General features: G+C 35.0%; 3 protein-coding genes and 1 pseudogene across 4 annotated transcripts; all 4 read right to left on the reverse strand.

Moving 5' to 3' along the window:
• Positions 1 to 778: 778 nt before the first annotated feature.
• On the reverse strand, positions 779 to 3,483 carry LOC147408056 (SKP1-like protein 1B). Its single transcript, XM_086436909.1, has 2 exons — positions 3,130 to 3,483; positions 779 to 1,156 (listed from the first exon to the last, which is right to left on the reverse strand). The coding sequence occupies exons 1-2, from the start codon at positions 3,421 to 3,423 to the stop codon at positions 1,001 to 1,003; spliced, it is 450 nt and encodes a 149-aa protein (XP_086293035.1). The 5' UTR covers positions 3,424 to 3,483; the 3' UTR covers positions 779 to 1,000.
• Positions 3,484 to 6,370: 2,887 nt separating this feature from the next.
• LOC147408057 (SKP1-like protein 1B) lies at positions 6,371 to 10,045 on the reverse strand. The gene is made up of 2 exons (XM_086436911.1): positions 9,411 to 10,045; positions 6,371 to 6,799 (listed from the first exon to the last, which is right to left on the reverse strand). Exons 1-2 carry the CDS (start codon positions 9,681 to 9,683, stop codon positions 6,626 to 6,628), a joined length of 447 nt encoding a protein of 148 aa, XP_086293037.1. The 5' UTR covers positions 9,684 to 10,045; the 3' UTR covers positions 6,371 to 6,625.
• Positions 10,046 to 14,037: 3,992 nt separating this feature from the next.
• On the reverse strand, positions 14,038 to 17,557 carry LOC147408058 (SKP1-like protein 1B). The gene is made up of 2 exons (XM_086436913.1): positions 17,164 to 17,557; positions 14,038 to 14,398 (listed from the first exon to the last, which is right to left on the reverse strand). Exons 1-2 carry the CDS (start codon positions 17,434 to 17,436, stop codon positions 14,225 to 14,227), a joined length of 447 nt encoding a protein of 148 aa, XP_086293039.1. The 5' UTR covers positions 17,437 to 17,557; the 3' UTR covers positions 14,038 to 14,224.
• A 610-nt stretch (positions 17,558 to 18,167) lies between these two features.
• On the reverse strand, positions 18,168 to 22,273 carry LOC147408059 (SKP1-like protein 1B; annotated as a pseudogene). Its single transcript, XR_015176953.1, has 2 exons — positions 21,754 to 22,273; positions 18,168 to 21,324 (listed from the first exon to the last, which is right to left on the reverse strand). The product of XR_015176953.1 is annotated as an SKP1-like protein 1B (transcript).
• Between the last annotated feature and the right edge of the window lie 1,091 nt (positions 22,274 to 23,364).

The raw sequence follows: 23,364 nt of genomic DNA on the forward strand, positions 1-23,364 counted from the left end.
AGTTGGCTCTTCATCCTGCCCCATTATCTAATTGAAAATATGATTTATCACCTGACGCCTTTCAATCTACAATATTCTATAATAATATAATTATTTATTAACATATATTAATAAATAATCTCAAATCATGATTTATCATGTTATAAATGAGATGGTGAGTTGTCAGTCGTATCAAACATGGGAGCAGATCATCTGTAGAACATTTTCTTGTAGTTCAGATCGACAGTTGAGAGAGCACCACACACAAAAGACAACAAAATCCCTGTTGAAATTTGATTTTTAATGCCTTTGATCAAGCTTAAAAAGAAATTTTTTTTAGCTTCTTTTTTTTCAAGTCTAATCTAAATCATGATTATTATAAGAAAAAAAAATACTACAAAGGATCTCATCCCATCAAATGCTCGCATAAAACTTGTTTTCCCTTGTGATCTCATTGGCCATCCCCTAAGAAAATAAATTAATCAAATCCTACCATGTCCAATGACGTCTTTCAGAGGATTAAAATGGTTTGTATGATTCCTAAGGTAACATTTTTATAAGAAAAGATGCAATGATTAAGGAAACATTGCGTGAATATAGGCGGCTCTTCAACTGGTCAATTAGATCATCTATCAATCAATATCATCATGGCTTAATCACATCTTCATTAATGATTAACATCAATTAATTACTAATGCAAACACCACAGCTCGGGGGGGAAAAAAATAACATTTATATAAGTACATCAGCTGTAGCATTAGAAGTAATAGAGGAGGCACACAACAGACATGTGTAGAAATAGCGCAACGACTTCCACTCCATAGAATGAGAAATGATGATCACATTAATGTTTCTCTACCTGCAACTAATCTAACAGTTACATAAACACTATTAAGAACATACAATTAATAAAAATCAAACATACTAATAGTACTCACGAACGTGCTTTGCATCCACACATGCACCTGCGCATGCTACACACATAAGTAGATATAAGGAGTACCATGTTCAGTAGTCTTGCCTAGACTTCACTCAAAGACCCACTTGTTCTCCTCCCTCTGGATACTTTAATGTTGAATATCTGCTTAATCTGCTCTGGGGTAAACCCCATCACCATGGCACCAACTGTCTGTGAAGCCAAATCTAGCAAGCTTGGGATGTTTAGGTAATTTGCAGCCTGAAAAAACAACCACAGTGCCCAAGGGCCACAAACGACAACAGTTCATAATAGAGATTACAACACATGTGCGGTGCACCAAATATTATAAGCTAACCAAATCACATAATTTGGCCAATGCGCCACAAAAATGGCTCACTGTTTCACAAATGTGACAATCTAAGGTTGGTGAGATGGCCAAGATCACCCCTTAGAAAGCAGAGGTCTTTAGTTCGAATCCCACCCCTTAGGAGTCACCCTCAGGGATTTATCCCATAAATTACATGGTGTGTGGGGAGAGGGAACTACATGTTGCCCAAGGATTGGTTGGGTCACTAAGAGACCAGAGTGCTTCCAAAAATAAGATGAAGAAGAAGAAGAAATGTGAACTCATGAAATTATGTTGGGAAGTTGAAAACAAATGAAGGATAACTCATATTCCACTATGAGTTGAATTCATGAGGCGGCCTCTACTTAGGGAGAGTTACCTAGAAAGAAAACTCTCAGGTCTCCTTAATCAAAGAAGTTCAAACCCAGAGAAGGATTTGATAATTAATGCATAGTATCATTTTTTTTAATATGTATTAATGCATAGGATCAATTCTAAAAGAATAGGTGGTCGTTTAGTAACTTTCCTAAGTTACTAAAGAAAAGTTTACTGACCTCATCAACTTGTGGCATACAAAAACATGATTACAGGACAAAATTCTAATAACTTCGAAAAAAAGAAGAGTTTTTCACCCCTTGAATTTTAATTTTAAATTTGAGAATTCAGTAGTAATCCATTTTCAACAAGGAAAATGCTGAAGTTACATTAAAATGTACATCAATTCTCATATCGCTGAAGTGAATGTATGTACAAAACCATAGATGCTTTTCTTCGAGATACAAGTAAAAAGCATCTATGATTATGTGTGCACCTCCACACCAGCAATTTGAGAATCAATGTACATTTCTATGTTACTCCACCAAGACTCTTTCAACAAAGTTCAACAAAAAAAAACAGGGGGGAGCGTGAGTGGATCCTTTGTAGTGCTAGGGAGCTACAGGAAAGTAGCGCTACTGTGGATCTGTTTCCCAAAAGGGATAATTTTTTGAATCTGAGTTTTTCGAATAGAAATAAATCCAGAGGATTGGTGTTGGATTGCCAATGTGGTAATCCATGTGGACGCAACATTGGTAAGATGAATTCCTATAAAACAGGAACGGTGTCTACGTTACATACTTTAGTTGGAGTTCAAAACACCTTGGACTCCTAACCAAGCCCTGCATGCAGCCAATGTGTTTATTCTTTAATCAAAACATGCCACGTAAGAAACTGGGACACTGTGCAGGATTATGACATTTTTTAATGACTAATGATAACATGACTCGAAAAAAATATTCGGTATGTACTTGGTTGATGTGGTAAGTGCACAAAACCATAGACATTTTCCTAGTGCATCCCGAAGAAAAAGATCTATGGTTACATGCACTTTCCTTTTCAATTGAGTACAAACAGGTACGGTTTTCAAGTCACTCTTTTTTTTTAACAGCATGAAACTCGATGGGTTTAATTTCCAATAAAATGTGCTACACAGACATAAACATTGTAGGTCACTATAGGAATTGGACACTGTTCTAGATCAAGACTCCCATAAAATTTCAAATCTTACTAAGTTAGCCAGGTTAGCCTAAATCAACTCTATGTACTTAATATTTTAATTTCAATTTCCTATGAAGGAGATGCAGATAAAAGATTACAAAAATCTTTGTCAGATTTTAGAGATTGACCATATCTAAAATTAGTTTTGGAGGTCTGAAATGTCTCTGTCGTCTCCTCCAAAGAGAATCACTAGTTTCTTTTGCTTGCAATATCTAAAATCATAGGCAAGGAGTGCTCATATTAGAACTAGATGATTAATATCAAATAATTTTGACAAATCTTAATTAAACACCCAAAAAAACCCTAAAACATTAAAGAACTAGAGAGAAATAAGAGCAAAATCGTTTACCAGGATAAAATCAAACAGTGTGGCAGTATCGACCCTGACAAAATCTATATCCCACCTCCTAAGTTCATAATTCACGTGTGGATCGTCAGTTTTAGGGCTCTCAACATGTTTCTTACAATATTCTATCACTTTTTCTAGGATTTTGCTTGTCACGTTCGGCAAAGGGATCTCAATCCCATTGTCGTCCAAATCAAGCTCAAACATGTGCTTGATGGTGTGGAATTCGAAGGCGACAACCTCATCGACTTCGAATGTCTCTCCATCTGAGCTCTTGAAACTAACTTTCTTCGACATAATCGCTAGTACAGCAATACAAACTACAAAGAGGTGACTTTTGTGAGTCTTTTCAGGACCACTTCCCCAGACACAAACTTAACGAGACTATCTCAAACTTCTTGTAATTTTTATAAGAATAGCCAATTATCTTGAGATAGTTACGAAAAATGAACTTTTGACAAATTTGCGATTCCGACTCACTGTTCATTATAATTATTAAAATGTGTGCGACAACGAATTTGAAGGTTTTTAAAGTGAAAATTTCACTTTAAACCTATGATATAGTCACTTCGTTCTGAATTTTATTTTAACAAAAACATGGTTGTTCACGTTTGGATAATAACGTATTTTCAGCTCACAAAATGGTAATTCACCTAATTATCTTTTCTCTCGGTGAAATCCTCTCCTTACGAACATAGGGTTTTGAGCCTTATTAAGAGTGGTTTTGCTCAAATAGATTACCACAACAGAAATTCTACACCATAGCCCTCTAAGTTTCATCGAAAAACTCATATTCAAAAAAATAAATAATCAAAAAATAATTTATTTTAAACTAGATCCAACGTTTTGAAGATGGACAACTACCAAACTTAGGTATGCTTAAAAATGAAATCAACTGTGAAAACTAACTTTTATGTTTTTTTTCAAGATTCATAGAATTTCTTCATCTACAACCCTGAAGCATTGGATCATGTTTTTTTTTTTTTTTTTTTTTTTTTTTTTCTTTTTTTATAAGTATAATCTATTGATAAAGGGGAAAAAAGTACAAAGAGGACAAGGAGGCCTCTGAAAGAGCAACAGAAAAAAAGATAAAACTTCAAAGATTACATAAAGAGTTCCATTTAGAAACAAAGTCATCAAAAGAAGTCCCCCCAAAATCTATGTTTTGTTTAAACCAAAGATACAAATAGCCCAAGATCTCCAAAAAACTGTCGTGAGGGCTTCTCATCTTATAATTGAACACCCTATTATTTCTCTCGTTTCACACCCCCCAAGCAATAGTCAAGGGAAGTATAGCCCAAAGGAATCTTTTTTCTGGATGAGAAAGCATTGTTGGCCCACTCTTCTAATAACGATAAGAACTTATGAGGAAAGTCCCAATGAATACGAAAAAGATCAAGGAAAGTTGACAAGATATTGTGGGAAAATGAACAATGAATTAAAATATGATCTATAGTTTCTCCATCCCTCAGACAAAGGGGACAACAATTTGATATGGTCCACCCCCGAACAATCAATTTATCCAACGTAAAAATCCTCCCAAGGAAAGTCAACCAAACAAAAAAAGAGATTTTAAAATGAACTGACTAGGACCAAATGATGGGTCCTAAGACTGATCTCTTGGTAAGGGGGATAAGACACTTGTAAAAGGAATTGATAGAGAATCTCGAATCCTTAACCCTCGGCCATTCCCACCTATCCTGTTCACTTTTGTTGAGATGAGTTGAATGCAGAAGATTTAGGAAAGATGTCATTTCTGTTAGTTCCTAATCATTAAAGTTTCTTCTGAACCCCAAATCCCAAATAGAACTAGAATCATTGCAAATTAAACATTGCTGTATTAACCAGTTCTTTTTCATAGAACATGCGTACAAGGACGGAAATTGAGTTGCTAGAGGCGAAGTGCCACACCAACTATCCTCCTAATAGGTGGATCATGTTTTTTTTATGCCAATAGGTGAGCCCAAGGACCCTTAGTAAGGGTGAAATCCTTACTTAGTAAGGCTAGGGGGAACTCTTTTACCTTATCAATTATTTTACAATTATGATGAGGTGTACATGGTGTGGAACATATTTTTATTTTGAAAAGAATCTGACTAGCCTTACCAAGTTAGTAAGGATTTCACCCTTACTAAGGGTCCTTGGGCTCACCTCGTGACTTCCAATGATTTGATGCTTTAGGGTTGTAGAGGACAACATTCTAAGAACTTTGAAAAAGAAAAGTTAATTTTTTACCATTGAATTTTAGTTTTAAATTTTGGAGTTAGGTAAAAGTTCAGTAGTCATCCATTTTCAAAATCTTGGATCAAGCCTAAAAGAAATTGTTTTTTGAAAAAAATATTTGGATCTATGTTTATCTATGAAATCTAGAGGACCGTGGTATTGGATTGCTAATGTGGTAATCCATTTGAGTAGAACGATCCTTAAGGCTAAAAATCTTTACTAAGTAAGAAAATTGTTTCTCAAAAGGAGAAAAAAAAAATGCTAAACGCTTAGAAGTCCATTGAGATGGCTTAGTAGGTGTCATATGTGAATCATCTTTTTCACATTGACTTAGATATAATATTTCTTATTTGATATTTTGAAAATATCGATCAGTCAATAAAACTAGGAGTTAACTTGATTTAATTTTTTTTTTTTAATTTATAATTGATTTAAATAGAAATATGAGCCACTATGCACCTTTTAATCAACCATATTTTATAAAATATATAATTATTTAAATATATATTAATAATTATTTATGGAGCTAAATAATTTATCTTGTTGAGATGTCAACACTCTCTCTCGAGAACGAGATGAGAACGAATACCAAGTTTTAAAATAGTCCTTATAATTAGTCAATAAGTCCAATGGAACGCTTGTATCAAACTTGTTTTCCCATGTAATCTCATTCAACTTCCCTTGCTCCCATTGACCAATCTCGGCCATCCATTACTCTGCAACTTTGTGTAACCTTGTTCTTTCTCGAACTCATCATATTGTTTTATACCGAGGTGGATGAACAGCTATATCTACCATATGGAAATAAATTAACCAAATCCTAGGTGACGTTTTTATAAGAAAAGATGCACCTCTTGTGAAGAAGGGGGCCACTTCGACTGGTTAATCAGATCGTCCATCCAATCGATGTCTGCATAGCTTATTCACATCTTCATTGATGATTAACAATTAATAATCCAAAAACAAAAGTAACTCTCACAACATAGAGATACCATATACAATGGGAAAAACACACAACATAAATGGTAAGACCGGGAGTAGGATTAGACGCAACAGAAGAACACAACATACATATATAGAACCAAACTGAGGACTCAGTTGGAAAGAGAGTGAGAATCACATTAATGTCTATCTATAGGCAAAACCAACTATGTATACACTATTAAGAACTAACTACTACTAATATAAGACAAACCTACACACGTGCCATGCACATATGCACACACGTGCGCCACGCATATAAGGAGTGCCTTGTTCATTAGTCTCACCTAGACTTTCACTCAAAGGCCCATTGGTTCTCCCTCCGAACCTCCTCCTCCTCCTCTGGGGTAAACTCACTTCTCACATTGAATACATCGTGAATTTGGGCCGGAGTCTTCCCCTTGATCATGTCAGCCACTGCCTGGCAAGTCAGGCCTAGCAAGCTCTTGATGTTTAGGAAATTTGCAGCCTAAAAAAAACAAACACAATGTCAGAGCCACAAACAATAAAATTTCATAATAGAGACTACAACACATGTCAGGTGCAAAAAATGTAAGCTAACCAATTCACCTGATTTGGCTGATTTGCCATAAAAATATGGTGACCAAATAAATGATGGTAGAAGAAGATTACCCAAAAAACACTACAGATCTAAGCTATCCAAGAGATCATTTAAGAGTACGAGGGAAGTTCAACCAATTCATCCTACCAGCAGATCTCATAAGAATTTCATGAAAGAATATTTAGAGAAGTCCTCTCATGCAAGAGATCAGACCCAATTAAAAAAAAAATTAACTTCAGTAATTTTTGTTCTTTCCCTTTCTTTAACTAACTTTTTGGCTTTTAACTCCCTTCTTTCATATCCTTTATTTGTACCACCCTCTTCTTCTCAAATCCAATATTGAAGCGGCCAGCCCGCTTCAAATTTTAAAGGAACACTCTTCATTACAATACATGTGGCATTTTCTATTTATTTCACGTCCTCAGATTTCCGCCAAAATTTTAAATATCTCCTCTGAAATGCCAAGTGGAATTCAATGGAGAGGGTTTCTTCAAAGTTTTTTCCCTTCTTCTCACAAAATTTGAGGCAAGAAGATAATTGGGAGAGGGAAGCGGTGTGATAAGCATTATGGGCTCTTCTCTGCAAAATGTGATGCAAGGGGAGAGTTGGGAGGGAAGCAGCGCAACAACAGTCAAGGATAATATAAAACATAAACTCAAAATTTCATATATTATAAAAATGTATTTTTAATATTAAAGATACTATGAACATTGTTTCATATCTTATCCAAGACCGAGATGACTCAAGCGAGCATTCTCGGTATCTTTCAAGAACGAGATGAAATTTCAATGTGAATTGGCCAGCACACCAGGGGCGGAGCCAGGATTTTGTTTACATGGGGGCAACAAAGACTCTTATGACTTTAAAAAAATTTTGTGGGGGCTGTAGTGGGCACATTTTTTTTTCTACCACTATTATTAGTCGCAATAGCATGTATATCATTATGATATTTGAAATTTTTACGGGGGCAAGTGCCCCCACTGTAAATCCACCCTTGTAGCAGATGTCTCGTTTGACACCTAACACAACTTGGGATGATATTTTGAAAATCTGAAGTCAACTAGTTCTTTGTCCTTCTATAAAATAAATTATTTTATTATAATTTAAATATTTATTTTCTAAATGAAAATTTGATCTTGTACTAAGCATCTCCTAATCCTCCTTATTTTATAAGGAACGTATATAATAAAAAAGGATGGTTGTTCTCCCATTTGTCCCAATCCTTATTCCCACATAAGGAACGTACCTCACTGACAGCTATCCATTCTATTCCCTTTTCTTTTCTTCTTTCCAACAACACCCCCAACTTGATTGCCTTTCCTTCTCTACCCCCGTTCCAATAATACCCCTTCAATTTTATATATTGTCTTTCCCCTTCTGTCCTCTTTTCTGCTTTATTATTTTTCCTCTTTTACCCCCTTAACCTCAAATGGCACGGGAAAAATTCAAGTATATAATAAAGCCGATTGCCCCTGTTATGTGCCTAAAATTATCCTCTTAAATCAAGATTTGATGCATCTTGATGTATTTTATTTAAATTGTTTTAGAGTTCCAATTAGTTTAGAAGTCTTATGTAATATGTATGTAACGTGTGATTGTGTGTGGGTATTAACGTGTCAGTTATGGTTATGGATAGTTAGTTAAGGATAGGAGTGGTTCTTAAAGCAGTTGTGGTGTATTTATCTCTTAATCGGAATGAAAATAGAAGTCAAATTTCCCAAATATCAGAATTATTTAGGAGGTTGGTTGCCCTCAAAGTAACCTAAAATCTATAGAATTGCTAAAAAATAAGAAGACATGTAACACCCCCTTTTCTCAATCTTTATCCTATGCATAAGATAAGATACCACTTTATTTATTTTTCTCTTCTTCTCTTTTCCAGGAATACGCCTTCTTTTATTGTCTTTCCTCTTATACCCCTTTCCAAGAATATCCCTTCAATTTTATATATTATCTTTACTTGTTTCCTATTTTCCAATAATTCTCTTCCAAATTTAGTGTTTTTCCTCTTCTCGTCCCTTTTACAATGATACTCCTCCAACTTTTCCTCTTTTACCCCTTACGCCCTGCTTGGTACCATGCAAATGATTTGCAGCACTTTTTGGGCTGCAAACTATTTGCTGAAATTTGTGAAGGATTTAAGAGGTTCATGCAAATAATTTGCAATGCAAAATAATAAAAAAATTCAGAATGTAACCAAGCATCTGTAAATTAGAATCCAACAAATCATTTGCTTCGTACCAAATAATGTAACCAAGTTAAATGGTTCATCTTGTAGGAGTTGATTGACAAAGATCAAATGCCGAGTTTTAGAACCATACGAAGCAAAATACCAGAACTTTGCAAAGAAGTAGATCATGACACATCCGATTAAATAACATAAAAATCACGATAGAACCCTAAAAGAACAACTACATGATCAACATCAAATAATTTAGGCAATCAAATAAATCTTAATTAACCACAAAAAAATGAAAGTCAAAGAGATGGAGAGAGAAATTAGAACCAAAACGCTTACCCGGACAAGATCCAAGAGTGTTTCCTGATCGACCTTAACAAAGTCTTCATCCCAGATCCTGAGTTCCTCATCAATTCTAGGGCTTTCAACGTGTTTCTTACAGTAATCGATCACCTTGGCCAGGATTTTGCTCTTCACATTCGGCAATTGAATCCCACTATTGTCCGTGAAATCCTCAATCATGTGTTTGATGGTCTCAGATTCGAAAGCGACGGCCTCATCGATTTCGAACATCTCTCCATCTGAACCCTTCAAAGTAACTTTCTTCGACATGATCGCTCGCAGATAATAACAAAAAGAGGAACAATAACAGATCCAATTCTAACCCTAATTATCCTCTGCGACGGCTATAGTACGCAACTCAACAGCAAGAATTTCTTGCTTCAATTACAAGCGAGGTGATGCAAACTTGGTGGGAGAAAAGCTTTAACGGACTCCGCTTTTAAGTCTTCGGAGGAGCGAATACTCATGCACGATGAATGATGATAGGATGAGTACCGATTATATGCATCAGGTGGAGGATTCAAACGCTCCTCCAATACCTCCAATACACGCCACGTAAGTAAAATTTTTTTAGATTATGACTTACGTGACAGTGACGTGTATTGGTGTGTGAGAAGAGAGTTTTAATCTTCCACCCTGACTGTATAGGATGCGGACTCATGATAGGAAAATGCTCAAGTGACATTGAAACTTGCAAGAGGAACGGTAAGCATAACCGACTCGGTATCTTCCAACAACAAGATGGACCTATTTTTATGATTGATACCATCTCGATATCTCGAAACAACACAATCTCCTTTGTGTTCATTAGGGGTACAACTTGGTCCGGTTCAAATCGAGAATCGAACGAAATCGAGAGCTTTGGATTGGTTTGGTTTAGTTTATAATAAACTTCGACTTGGTTCCAGATTAATAGAATAGAGAACCGACCAATTTGATTTGTGTATAAAATCGAACTAAATTGAAAATTGAATACTTATATTAATAAAATTATATATAAATTTTATTAATCTATTTAGTAAACTATATCCATTTTTTATGGATAAAATTAATTATTTTTTTTTATGGATGAATTAATGATTTTCTTTAATTGCTAGAAACCCAATTGACTTTTTGTTTGAATGAATACATCAATGATATATATTTTTTTTTATTGATGGCTAGAATAATGATGAGATTTCACATTCATATTTATTTATTTATTTTTATAAAAAAATATGTTGATTCAATTAGATTTTTAAGATATTTGCAACCCATAAAATTGAATCGAACCAAACCGATCTTAGCTCGGTTCAGGTTGGTTTGGTTATATGGCAATTTGATTTGATTTTGGTTCTCATTTAATGGCATCGACCTAGGTCGGTTTGGTACTGACTTGATCCTAAACCAAACCAAGTTACACCCCTAGTTTTCATAATCCAAACCCTATCTCTAAATCAAATCAAACGATGAGATTTTGTTGAAATGTCAAACGAAATGGCTAGGGTTTGTTGCAATCTTCATCTTCCTCCTCCAAATCAATTCAAAAGATGATGATTTATCAAAATTTCGGACGAAATGGTAGAGGGCATGTTTAAATATTCCTCTCCAGCTTCATAATTTTAAAAAAAATTTAAATGGTTTAAAACCATTGTCTTGTTGCCAAACAAGATGACTCATCCGAGACAACTCGATATCAGTCATGGACAAGACAAGACAAGAAAACGAGTTTTAAAATTATGTCAATAAGGGTGTCAATTTATAACAACTATTTTTTTCCTTCTTGAATCATATTTGGGATGACTTATCTAATGGGCCGCTCTATTTGCACACAACGAGTGGTTAATTGCACCCACTCTAAGTGACTTTTGGTAATTTAAAAAAAAAAGCAAACAACATTTTTACCCATTATTGCACACACCACAACCCACCGAACAAAAAACCACTTCTTCTTCTTCCTTCCTTTTTGCTCTTCTTCTTTTCTCTCTTCATATTCACCTCCTTTTGAATTCTGTAAGAGGTTGAATCAATAGAAATTAAGTCTTAGGATTTTTTTCAAATTATCTTATTTCTTTGATTTTTTTATTTTTATTTTTACATTTAATCATCCGAGAAGATAGAAAAATCACTATTAAAATCTCCAAAACGACAATTTTGAATCAAAGAACTTGGATATATTTTCACAGCTTTTATTCGATAGGTTCAGACTGAACTTGTTTTAGAAAATTCATTAGGTACCTAATGAACATTACTAAACAGGTTCAGTGGGTACCTACTAAACAAAAATTTCTACTGAACATTATAAAATCGATGCAATCTACAAAACAGATTTGGTAGATACCTACTGAAGAATTTTCTCATGTGAACGGCTTCGACTCGATTGAAAGTGTTATGGTAAGAAAAAAAAACAAATAAGATCAAATCTTAAAACCTTTATTGAAAACTTTTTAAATGCAAAGAAAAAGAATAAGTAGAAATGAGAGAGGAAAATGAAGAAGAAGAATTCATTCAATACCTTTAAGTAAGTGAAATCAACAAGTTAGGTTAAAGTACATTTATTAAATAGGCGTGTGCAATTAGGTATTTTAAAGTTAAGGTGGTTATTGCAAGCAAGTGGGTACAATTGACCATTTTAGTTTGTGCAAATAGAGTGACCCTTTTCTAATAACACTGCAACTCGAGCTGGTTGGGGATCAACCCCCAACCCAACCCAAGTGAAGTTGGTCGGGTTGGCTCATTCCTCATTAATCCTAAACAATTTAGTAATTATAATGGCTTATATAAAGATAAGTGATATGTTAAAAATAAAAAATCACCATTATTTGTCCTAAAAAAAGATGATGATGATTAACTAAAGTATGAAATGTGAATTGTGAATGAGAAAAATATAAATATTTTTAAATCATAATCATATCAAGTTCGGGGTCACTCGGGCGAAGTTTAGATTTAGACAATCCGATGTCTATGCTCGAACCCAACCTGATTTGATTCAGTCAAAAACAATTTTGCCCGAACCGTAGCTAATTGTGCCCAAACCTGACCTAACGTCAGGTTGAACCCATTGGGTTTGGGTTTGGCCAAGCCAAGTTGCATCCCTATCTTCTAGCTTGAAGCATGGTTGATGACTCTCCATGAAACAGACTGTTCCAGATTAAAACCTATTTTTAGGGATGCATTAATCTTTGGAATCCCAAACATCTGAACCGTCTGTTTGATGGAGAGCCTCAACATGGGTTGAGACTAGTATTCTCAATTTGAGACACCTTGTCTTTTTTAAATTGGTTACATGATATCGGTAAGGTTTCAATTCAGAAAAGGTTTCATACAAATCAAGAAAATTTCCCAGAACAAATATTAAGTATAGCTGTCAAGACAAATAAAGATCGAGCACTTGGAATGTCTTTTTGATTGGGGTGACAATCCAGTTGCATGACCAATGATACAAATCTCAAAAATGGATAATTATAGTTTTTTAAGATTAAGGGATAAATTTATGAGAACATGGTACAAGGAAACTGTCAAATTAGGGTTTAGTGAAGGTAAACCTATACATAGGAGGGGATTACTTCGATTAGAAAGAAGACTGAATTTTGTATTTTGAACAAAAATCTAACTCAAGCATTAGAGAATCTTTGGTGCACCAACCTTGGTGCCCTGCAACAAAGAAGACATTAGACTTTGAACGCAAGATGTAAAACCCTAAACCAAGGAATTGGTTGCAACCGAAAAACTCATTCACCACTTTTGGTGTCATTAGGCGGAAACTTTCAATTACCAATGAAACAACTGACCAAATCACAAATATCAAGTGATTACTTCCAAGTAGGTGAGGGGATGGTAAAAAATGCCCTACAATCTCAATGATCACTGAAAATCAACAGAAAGTCAAAAATTCATGTCAAATAATGATAGTGAGAGCAAATTGAGAACCCTGCTTTTTGTGATAGTGAAATGATGTTTTATTCATGCCTCAAGTTGTGGCTGTACCCTTACTCTCCCCCTTCACAAATCAATTAAAAACCTACATTTTAAAAGCCCAGATTAAACTGTTTCTAGGTTCTTTATGGGTGTCCTTGTGACAATCTGAACAACCGATATTAAAACTCATGTCGACAAACTACACTTACATGGTGCAACTCCTGAAAACTCTCTCTTCCTTCTACATGAACCTTACCCTGGTAACTGTGCACGTTGCTTCAAAGGAACCAAATAATTTTCTGAGCGTCCTGCCTTAAGATACTCCCCGGAAAGCCAAATGCTTCATAGTTTTTCTAAAGGACCGAATAGAGTCTTTTGAGTTACTCTAGACTCAGAGAGAGCATGTACTGCACTTTCTTTAAAGATTACCCTCGACTAAGTAGAATGACTGCCAAACCAAAAGAATATAGGGGAGTGAGCAGCAAACGATCTAGAAACAGAAATTAGTAACAACTTGTGCCCAAGTACCAAAGGACAAAGTAGTACTAAAATTTACAGATATCCTGCGAGTAATAAACTATACAAATAAGGTACAAAGAAGCCTGGGGATATGATGGGAGTGAAGGCTAACCTTTTTAACATACATGGATAGTCATCTATTATAGACATGGAAGACGACCTGAAACCAGAACCAAATAAATTGTAATGATATACTGGGAGTAGGATATAGAACCAAACTGAGGTCCGTTGGAAATAGAAAGTGAGAACCACATTATCGTCTTTCTACAAGCAAAACCAACAACTATAGATAGACTATTAAGAATTTACGCACATATGCACACACGTGCACCCCACCCCACACACAAATGTATATATATAAAAGGAGTGCCATGTTCATCAGTCTAGACTAGACTTCACTCAAAGGCCCATGGGTTCTCCCTCCGAACCTCCTCCTCCTCCTCTGGGGTGAACTCATCTTTCACGTTGAATGTTTTGCGAATCTCCTCCGGTGTCTTCCCCTTGATCAGGTCAACTACTGCCTGGCAAGTCAGGTCTAGCAAGCTCTTGATGTTCAGGAAATTTGCAGCCTGAAAAAACAAACAGTGTCAGAGCCACAAACAATAAAATTTCATAATAGAGACTACAGCACATGTTAGGTGAAAAAACTTTAGCTAACCAATTCCCATGATTAGGCTGACGTGCCATAAAAATAGCTCATCACAAATTTGAGAACCCATGACATTATGTTGCTGACCAAATAAATGATGGTAGATGAAGATTACCCAAAAACACTACAGACCTAAGCTATCCAAGAGATCATTTAAGAATGTTTACAGAAGGCATCTCATGCAAAAGATCAGACTCAATACAAAATTTAACTTCAGTAATTTTTGTTCTTTCCCTTTTGGCTTTTAACTTCCTTGTTTCATCCTTTATTTGCTCCACACTTTTCTCACAAAATTCAAGGAAAGAAGATAAGTGGGAGAGAGAAGTGGCGCAATAAGCCTTATGTGCTCTTCTTTGCAAAATGTGATGCAAGGGGAGAGTTGGGACGGAAGCAGCACAAGAACAATCAAGGATAATATTAAACATAAAGCTTATAAAATATATACATACATACATCTATATAGGGTCAGGTTCGGCAGCCACCGTTAGGGAGCCAACACATTTGTCCTATACAGCTTAAAAGTTTCGGATTGGGCTGATTTTGTGAGGATGATCTCTATGATGAGGAGATCATCCTCGCAAAAAATCAACCCAATCTTAAACTTCTAACCCCATTAAAAGTGGTTTAGCATTGTGGACCATCGATTTTTACCGCTAATTTATAAACCACTTTTCTTGGATCTAGAAGTTTAAGATTGGGCTGATTTTTTGTGAGGATAATCTCATCATAGAGATCATACTCACAAAAAATCAGCTCAATCCGAAACTTCTAACCCATATTTTGAAAAATGATTGTTTTTACATATTGTTTAACATATGTCCCTTTAACACCCCTCATATATATATATATATATGGGTGGGGTTCCGTAGACACATAAAGCTACTCATAAAGCTACAACGTTTTTGTCTTATATGGTTAAAAAGGTTCGGAATGGGCTGATTTTTTGTGAGGATGATCTCTGTGGCGAGGGGATCATCCTTGCAAAAAATCATTCCATTCCAAAACTTCTAACCCATCAAAAGCGATTTACAAAAATGGGACGGTCTAAAATTTTTCTACTTGTAAACATGGGGCTAGAAGTTTCATAATAGGCTGATTTTTGGCATGGATGATCTCCTCACCATAGAGATCATCCTCACAAAAAATCAGCCCATTCCAAACATTTTTGCCCGTATAAGACAAAACACGTTATAGCTTTATGAGTAGCTTTATGTGTATACGGATCCTAATCCTATATATATATATATATATATATATATATATATATATATATAGGGTCATGTTGGAAATCATCCTCACCAAAAATCAGCCAATTCCAAAACTTCTAACCCCATAAAAAGTGGTTTACAAAAAGTGGACAGTCCACAATTCTTCAACTTGTAAACATGGGGTTAGAAGTTTCGGAATTGGCTGATTTTTAGAGATCATCCTCACCAAAAACCAACCCATTCAGAAACGTCTAACCCATGTAGGACAAAACATGTTGGCTCTTGAACATTATATATAAGGTCTCGTTTGGCAAACAACGTTAGGGAGACAACACGGAACCAACGCCTTTGTCCTATATGGGTTAAAAGTTTCGGGGGAGGGGGGGGGGGGGGTTCCCAAGGAGAAGATCGAAAGGGAGAGAGAGGAGTTCAATGTTGGGGGAGGAGGTTTTTGTAACTATTGAAATTTTCATAAGTTGGCTGTCATCCCAATTGATTTGAACCATTAGATCTCTTAAGATATAACGATGACGATATGTTTTCCCTTTGTTGGTTGTCGATCCCTTCCCCATATAATGACAGTCATCCTCCCCTTTGCCCTAGCTTTATCCCCTATAAGGACTGTACATTGAGGACAACTTTCAATTTATTCCCTTTTATTTTCTCATTTCCAACAATACTCCCAATTTTATTGTATTTCCTCTTCTAACCCCCTTTCCAAGAATACTCCTTCAATTTTACATATTATCTTTTCCACTTTATTGCTTTTTTTTCTCCTTTTTTACCCTCTTAACCCCTTTATTGGCTTTTCTTTTCTACCCCTTTCTAAGAAAATCTTTCAACTTTATATATTGTCAATACTTGTTTCATTTTTTTATAATATTTCTCATCCAAATTTATTATATTTCCTCTTCTTCTCCCTTTTACTATAATACTCCTCCAAATTTATATCTTTCCTCTTTTATCCCTCAATTCCAAAGAGAATTGTCGAGCAAATTCTAGTTAAATAGATAATGATAATCTGACACCCCCATGTGGCATCTGCCAGAACCATAGATTTTTTCATCAGGATACACAACTGCACATATTTATGGGGATGTGCAGTTGTGTATCCCAAGGAAAATCCATGGCTCTGGCACATGCCACGTTAGGGGTGTCTGGGTGTGCCACGTGGGAGTGTCCCATTATCACGACTCGTAATTGTAACCAAGTTAAATGGTTTAGCTTGTATGAGTTGACTAACGAGATCAAATACGGAATTTTAAAAGCATGAACAAGGAATCACAATTTCAACACACAGAAAAAAAAAATTGTATTTTTCAAAACTTTGAAAATAAGTAGACCATGGCACATTTAAGTAAATAGTATAAAAAAAACACGATAGAACCCAAAGAACAACTAGACGATCAACATCAAATAATTTAGAAAAAAAAAAAAAATCAAAGAACTAGAGAGAAATTAGAGCCAAAACGCTTACCAGGATAAGATCGAAGAGTGTTTCCTGATCGACCTTAACGAACTCTTCATCCCAAATCCTGAGTTCCTCATCAATTCTAGGATTTTTAACGTGTTTCTTACAGTACTCGAACACCTTGCCCAGGATTTGGCCCTTCACATTCGGCAACTGGATCAAACTTTCCGCGAAATCTTCCTCAAGCATGTCCTTGATGGTCTGGGATTCGAAAGCTACGTCCTCATCGATTTCGAAGGTCTCTCCATCTGAGCCTTTCAAAGTAACTTTCTTCGACATGATCGCAGATACACAAAGATGAGCAAGAACGGATTGAATCCTAACCCTAACTTCTCTTTTAGAGAAACCCAATTTATAAGACAGTGAGAATCACACTACCTTCCGAGCGAAGGAAACCCAATTTATAAGACAGCGAGAATCACACTACCTTCCGAGCGAAGGAAACCCAAAAATAAAATAAATAAATAAATAAAATAAAATAAAAGTAAAAGTAAAAGGGTAATTATAAAAGCACCCATGAATTAATAAGTGCAACCCACTCTATAAGCAATTTGTTACCCAAAAAAAAAAATAAAATAAAATAAAAGGGTAATTATAAAAGCACCCATGAATTAATAAGTGCAATCCACTCTATAACCAATTTGTTTTTGTTTTATATGGGTTACAACTGATTTAGAAAAGAAAAAAAAGAAAAAAAAATTAGATGATTTACAATTCTTAAACTTGTTTTGATGGAGATAAAAGTTTTGGTATGTGCTGATTTTTGGTGAGGATGATCATAAAATATCCCTCACCAAAAATCAACTCATTCCAAATTTTTTAACCCATATAAAATAAAATAATTCGACTAAGTTGTGGGTAGTCCTTATTAATTTATGGATGCTTTTGTAACTTATCCAAAAATAATAATTTTAACATGTAGCAAAAAAAAAATTTTAATTTTTATAGATAGCCCCTAAATTTACAAGGGCGTTTAAGAATATGTTTAGATTGTAAAAAATAGGGAGAAGAGAAGTGAAATTCAATTTCTCTTCATCATGTTTGGATTGACAAGAGAGACCTTAAGACAATTTTAGAATTTTAAAATATCTTAAAAGAGATCTAAGGGCAGAGTTGGAATTATAAAATATTTTAAAAAGATTTCTCTCTATTTCTCTCTCTTCTCTCCACTTTTGGAGTGAAATAAAACTCGCATTTTTTTCTCTCTTCTTCTTTCCAATTATTTTCTCATTTAACAATCCAAACAAGATAAATGGAGAGAAACTCGTTCAGTTTCTCTTCTCTTCTTTTTTTCTCCATTTCTCTCAATCCAAACATAACGTAAGAATTATGCTTCAATTGAGAGGAGAAATACATTATATTGCATTGTTGTTGCCTATGAGGAGGAAGAAAATAGGATTAACATCTAAATAGAAGACCTCAATCCTTAGGAGAAGAGTTGAGTCTTAATTCTTAGTTAATTCAGCAATTACAATTTGATTGGAGCATGGGTATTCGAGGTCTATTATAATTCTTAGTGTTAACTTGTAATTAGAAGGGTTATGTTAAAGATGGACATGTTTGATGATTAATGAAATTAGTTCAATGTACTTTGGAGAACAGATTATCTTGAATCAATCATATCCTTCCTTTAGTCCCCTTTTTATTTTTATTTTTTACTGTCATTAATCCCCCTATAAAGACTAACATGCCCAGGATGATAGAAAAACTAAACTTCACACTCTTTCCATTTCATAAACCCACCTTACAAATTAAGAGGGCAAAAAAAAAAACCATCTCATTGAACCTTAGAATATCTCTGATGTCCTAGCCCACCAACTGATCACAATATTCTGAAGCACAATCAACACCCAAATTCAAATAGTGAAATAGGATTCACAGAGTTTTGAAATAAAAAAAGGTTCAAAGGGTTCTGCCCATTTTTTTTTATTTAATAAGTTTCAAGATTTTATAAATTTTTGGAAAGAAGAAAATAAAAGAAGGCCGAGGTAGCCCTCAAATAAGGAAAACCAATGAAAACCAAAACTAGAGCGAAACAAAAGCATAAGCAATTAGAAAAACAAACAGCACTAAGTATTACACAAGTTTTTTTATCTAAACACAAAATCTTCAAAAAAGACCCCAGAAAAGTTCTTGTTTAGCTAAGCCCAAAAAAAAAAACAGTAGCCCCAAATTATCCATATAGACCATTCAGAATCTCTATAACCCTCTACGATACTAATATAAATTGCAACTTAGCACTCACAATCTCTTAATTTGTCTACTTTTTGTTCTTCTTTTTTTCCTTTTTCACAAATGTAAGATAATCAAATAATTTGAATATTGAAGACAAAACATCCAAGAAAAGCAATAAGCAATATTGATAAATATCTATTAAGGCAACAAGCAATACGGATAAAACCTACACATCATACATCATTCAAAGAAAAAAAAATGATAAATGGGTCTTAGAGAAAAAAAATTAGAAGTTTATCAAAGTTGAACACATGAGAAATGTGTTTACAATAAAATAGGAAAAATGATCACATGAAAAATGGGTTTGAGTAAAACTTTAGAAATAAGTAAAAAATGAAGATATGAGAGACGGGTGTCTGAAAAAACTCAGAAATTAACACAATAGAAATAGTTAACTAAATGTTAAGCTTAAAACAAAGAGAGAGAAAGATGGGTGTCTGATCCTTTGTGCTTGATCATCGGCTTCGCTAAATGTGTTTGAAGTTTCGATCAAGTATAGAGAGAGAAGTTTTGGCTCGATTTGTTTAGTGTTGACTACGATGGATTTTCGATCGACGAAAATGAAGCGTGATGGATCTACGGCAATGATGCTCGAAAAGAAAGATGAAGGAGGTCGCCTATGGGTTAGGGTTTCCAGAGAGAGGCCAAGAGTTGTTAGATTAGGGTTTTTTTTTGTTCAGTAGAGAGAGTAGAGGAAGAGTGGCTCGATCCCTATTTTGCATTTTAATTGGTGTTTGGAAGGTAGCACTAATTAACGGGAAGAAAAAGCAGTATTGAAATAAGCACGAAACCAATTCACTTAAATGAGAGAATATATCATGACTGTTAGATCGAGGTTGATCTAACTCGATCTAATGATTGTGATCAATAGGGCACTTGTTGGCTTTCTAACGTTGGCAGCCAAACAAGACCATTTAAATATGGACAATTAGGAATGGGCTGATTTTATGTGAGAATGATCTCTATCCATGCTGAAACTTCTAACCCTATAAAAAGTGGTTACAAACAAACATTTCACGATTCTTCAACTTATAAACTAGGGTTAGAAATTCAAAATGAAATGATTTCTTGTGAGGATGATTTCCTCATCATAGAGATCATGCTCACAAAAAATCAGTTCATTCCGAAATTTTTAACTCAAATAGGACAAAACACTTTGTCTAGAATTTTGTAAAGAAGTTCCGTAGACAACGTTTTAGGCAAAATTTTGTCCTATATGACAAAAAGGTTTCGGAATGGGCAGATTTGTTGTGAGTATGAACTCTATGATGATGAGATCATCCTCACAAAAAATCAGCCGCTTCTAAAACTTCTAACCCAATGAAAAGTGATTACAAACTAATGGTAAAAATGAATAATCGTCCACGATTTTTCAATTTGTAAAATGGGACTAACAATTTCAGAATGGGCTGAATGTTGTCTATGGAACCTGGCCCATATAATAGAGCCAAACTGAGGTTCTTTGGAAAGAGAAGGTGAGAATGACATTAACGCCTTTCTACAGAAGCAAAACCAACACCTATGAGTCGTGCTGTGGTGACACAGGATTTACTGTGATTCTCACAATTCTGATGTGGACATGCATACATAACCATAGATGATTTTTACTCGTATCACGAGGAAACACATCTATGATTATGTGCACATCCCACGTCAGAAAACAAACATATACATGTGCGCGGCACATTCGCACACACGACACCACACTCAAAAATATACATCAGGAGTGCCATGTTCATTAGTCTTGACTAGACTTCACTCAAAGGCCCATTGGTTCTGCCACCAAAAGTCCTCATCATCCTCCTCTGAGGTGGACTCATTGTCCAGGTTGAATGTCCTGCGAACCTCCTCTGGTGTCTTCCCCCTGATCAGGTCGGCTACTGTCTGGTAAGTCACGTCTAGCAAGTTCTTGATGTTCAGGAAATTTGCAGCCTGAAAAAACAGTGTCATAGCCACACACGATAAAATTTCATAATAGACTATACAACACATGTTTGGTGCAAAAAATATAAGCTACCAATTCACGTGATTTGGCTGATGTGCCATAAAAATAGCTCATCACCCGTTAATAAATAATTGTTACCAAGTTAAATGGTTTATCTTGTACGAGTTGACTAACGAGATCAAATACGGAATTTTAAAAGCATGAAAAAGGAAACACAATTTCAACGACAATAACAACAAAACAAAAACAAAAAATGTATTTTTCAAAACTTTGAAAATTAGTAGATATGGCACATTCAAGTAAATAGTATAAAAATCACGATAGAACCCAAAGTACAACTAGACGATCAACGTCAAATAATTTAGAAAATAATAATAATCAAAGAAGTAGAGAGAAATTAGAGCCAAAACGCTTACCAGGATAAGATCGAAAAGTGTTGAATGATCCACCTTAACAAAGTCTTGATCCCAGATCCTGAGTTCCTCATCAATTCTAGGGTTTTCAACGTGTTTCTTACAGAACTCGATCACCTTGGCCAGGATTTTGCCCTTCACATTCGGCAATTGGATTCCATCATTATCCGTGAAATCCTCTTCAATGACGTGTTTGATGGTCTCCGATTCGAGAGCGACGGCCTAATCAATTTCGAACGTCTCTCCATCTGAGCTCTTCAAAGTAACTTTCTTCGACATGATCGCAAATATATTACTACAATAACAACAACAACAAAAAGAGGAACAATAAGAGATCGAACTCTAACCCTAATTTCTCTCTGCGACAGCTATAAAGAGGAGACTCCCACTCCCACTTGTAAAAAACCGCCTTGATGCAATACTTCTTCATTCACAAGTTACAAGTTACAAGCGAGATGAGGTGATGCAAAGTAGATGGGAGACAGGGCTGGCTGAAGCATAAGGCCACTTTTGCCTAAAGCCACACATTGAGATAGGCCCCCAACTCATAATTTTTTTTCTTTTAAGGTAAGGTGGTAATGGGTCGCGCCGTTTTAGGTAAGGGTATTATAAAAATTTACCACACCCAAACCTGATCCATTTAAAGATCCTTTCACAAACTTAAATCCAAACCCAACTCATTTATGAATAAGTATACCTCATGCCACTCGTATAAAAAGACATTATTATTCTTAATTTGTTTTTTGGATTTGAATTTTATCGTGAAATCTAGAGGGCTGTGTTGTTCGCTGTAATCCATTTGAGCTCAACTACCCTTTAATAAGATTTGATATCTTGCCAACATTTATGAATAGTTTTTAATTTATCCATGTTTACCCGAAGTTCTCTTGCCTAAATATTCCTGAACCCCGTCTTTGTCACCATGGTTGTATTTTTAAATTGGTTACATGAAAATAACAGAGTTCCAATTCTATAATTATTTGGTAAGGTTTCAATTCGTATAAATTCAAAAAAGTTTCATACCAAAACAAGAAAAGTTCCCATTTGAACAAAAATATTAATATAGCTGGAGGTTCTTGTTGAATGAGGGATGTATCCAAGACAGTTCCTTGGAATGTCTTTTTGTTTGGGATGACAATCCAGGTGTATAACCAATGTCACAAATCCCAAAAATGGATAATTATAGATCTTTAAGATTAAGGGATAAATTTATGAGAACATAATACAAGGAAAATGTCAAATTAGGGTTTAGTATAGGTAAACTTACACATAAGAGAGGTTTACATCAATTAGAGAGACTTATTTTTGTATTTTGGTCAAAAATCTAACTTAATCATTGGAAGCTTTTTACTAGGTGTCAACATCAATACTCTACAACAAAGAAGATGTCTACATCTTCGACTATGAATGCAAGATATTTGTTACTCGAGGTATTGGTTCCAACCGAAAAACTCCTTCACCTCTTTTGTGTCATTAGTCGGAAACTCTCAATTTAAAAATCACCAATAACTCAACTGACAAAATCACGCAGATCAAGTGATACTTCCAACTAGGTGATGGTCGAAAATTTCCTACAATCTCAATGATCGTGGAATATTTGTCAAGGTTTTAAAT

Source organism: Akebia trifoliata, chromosome 3 (assembly GCF_017979445.1).
Source record: "Akebia trifoliata isolate Shusen 1 chromosome 3, ASM1797944v1, whole genome shotgun sequence".
Classification (NCBI taxonomy): domain Eukaryota; kingdom Viridiplantae; phylum Streptophyta; class Magnoliopsida; order Ranunculales; family Lardizabalaceae; genus Akebia; species Akebia trifoliata.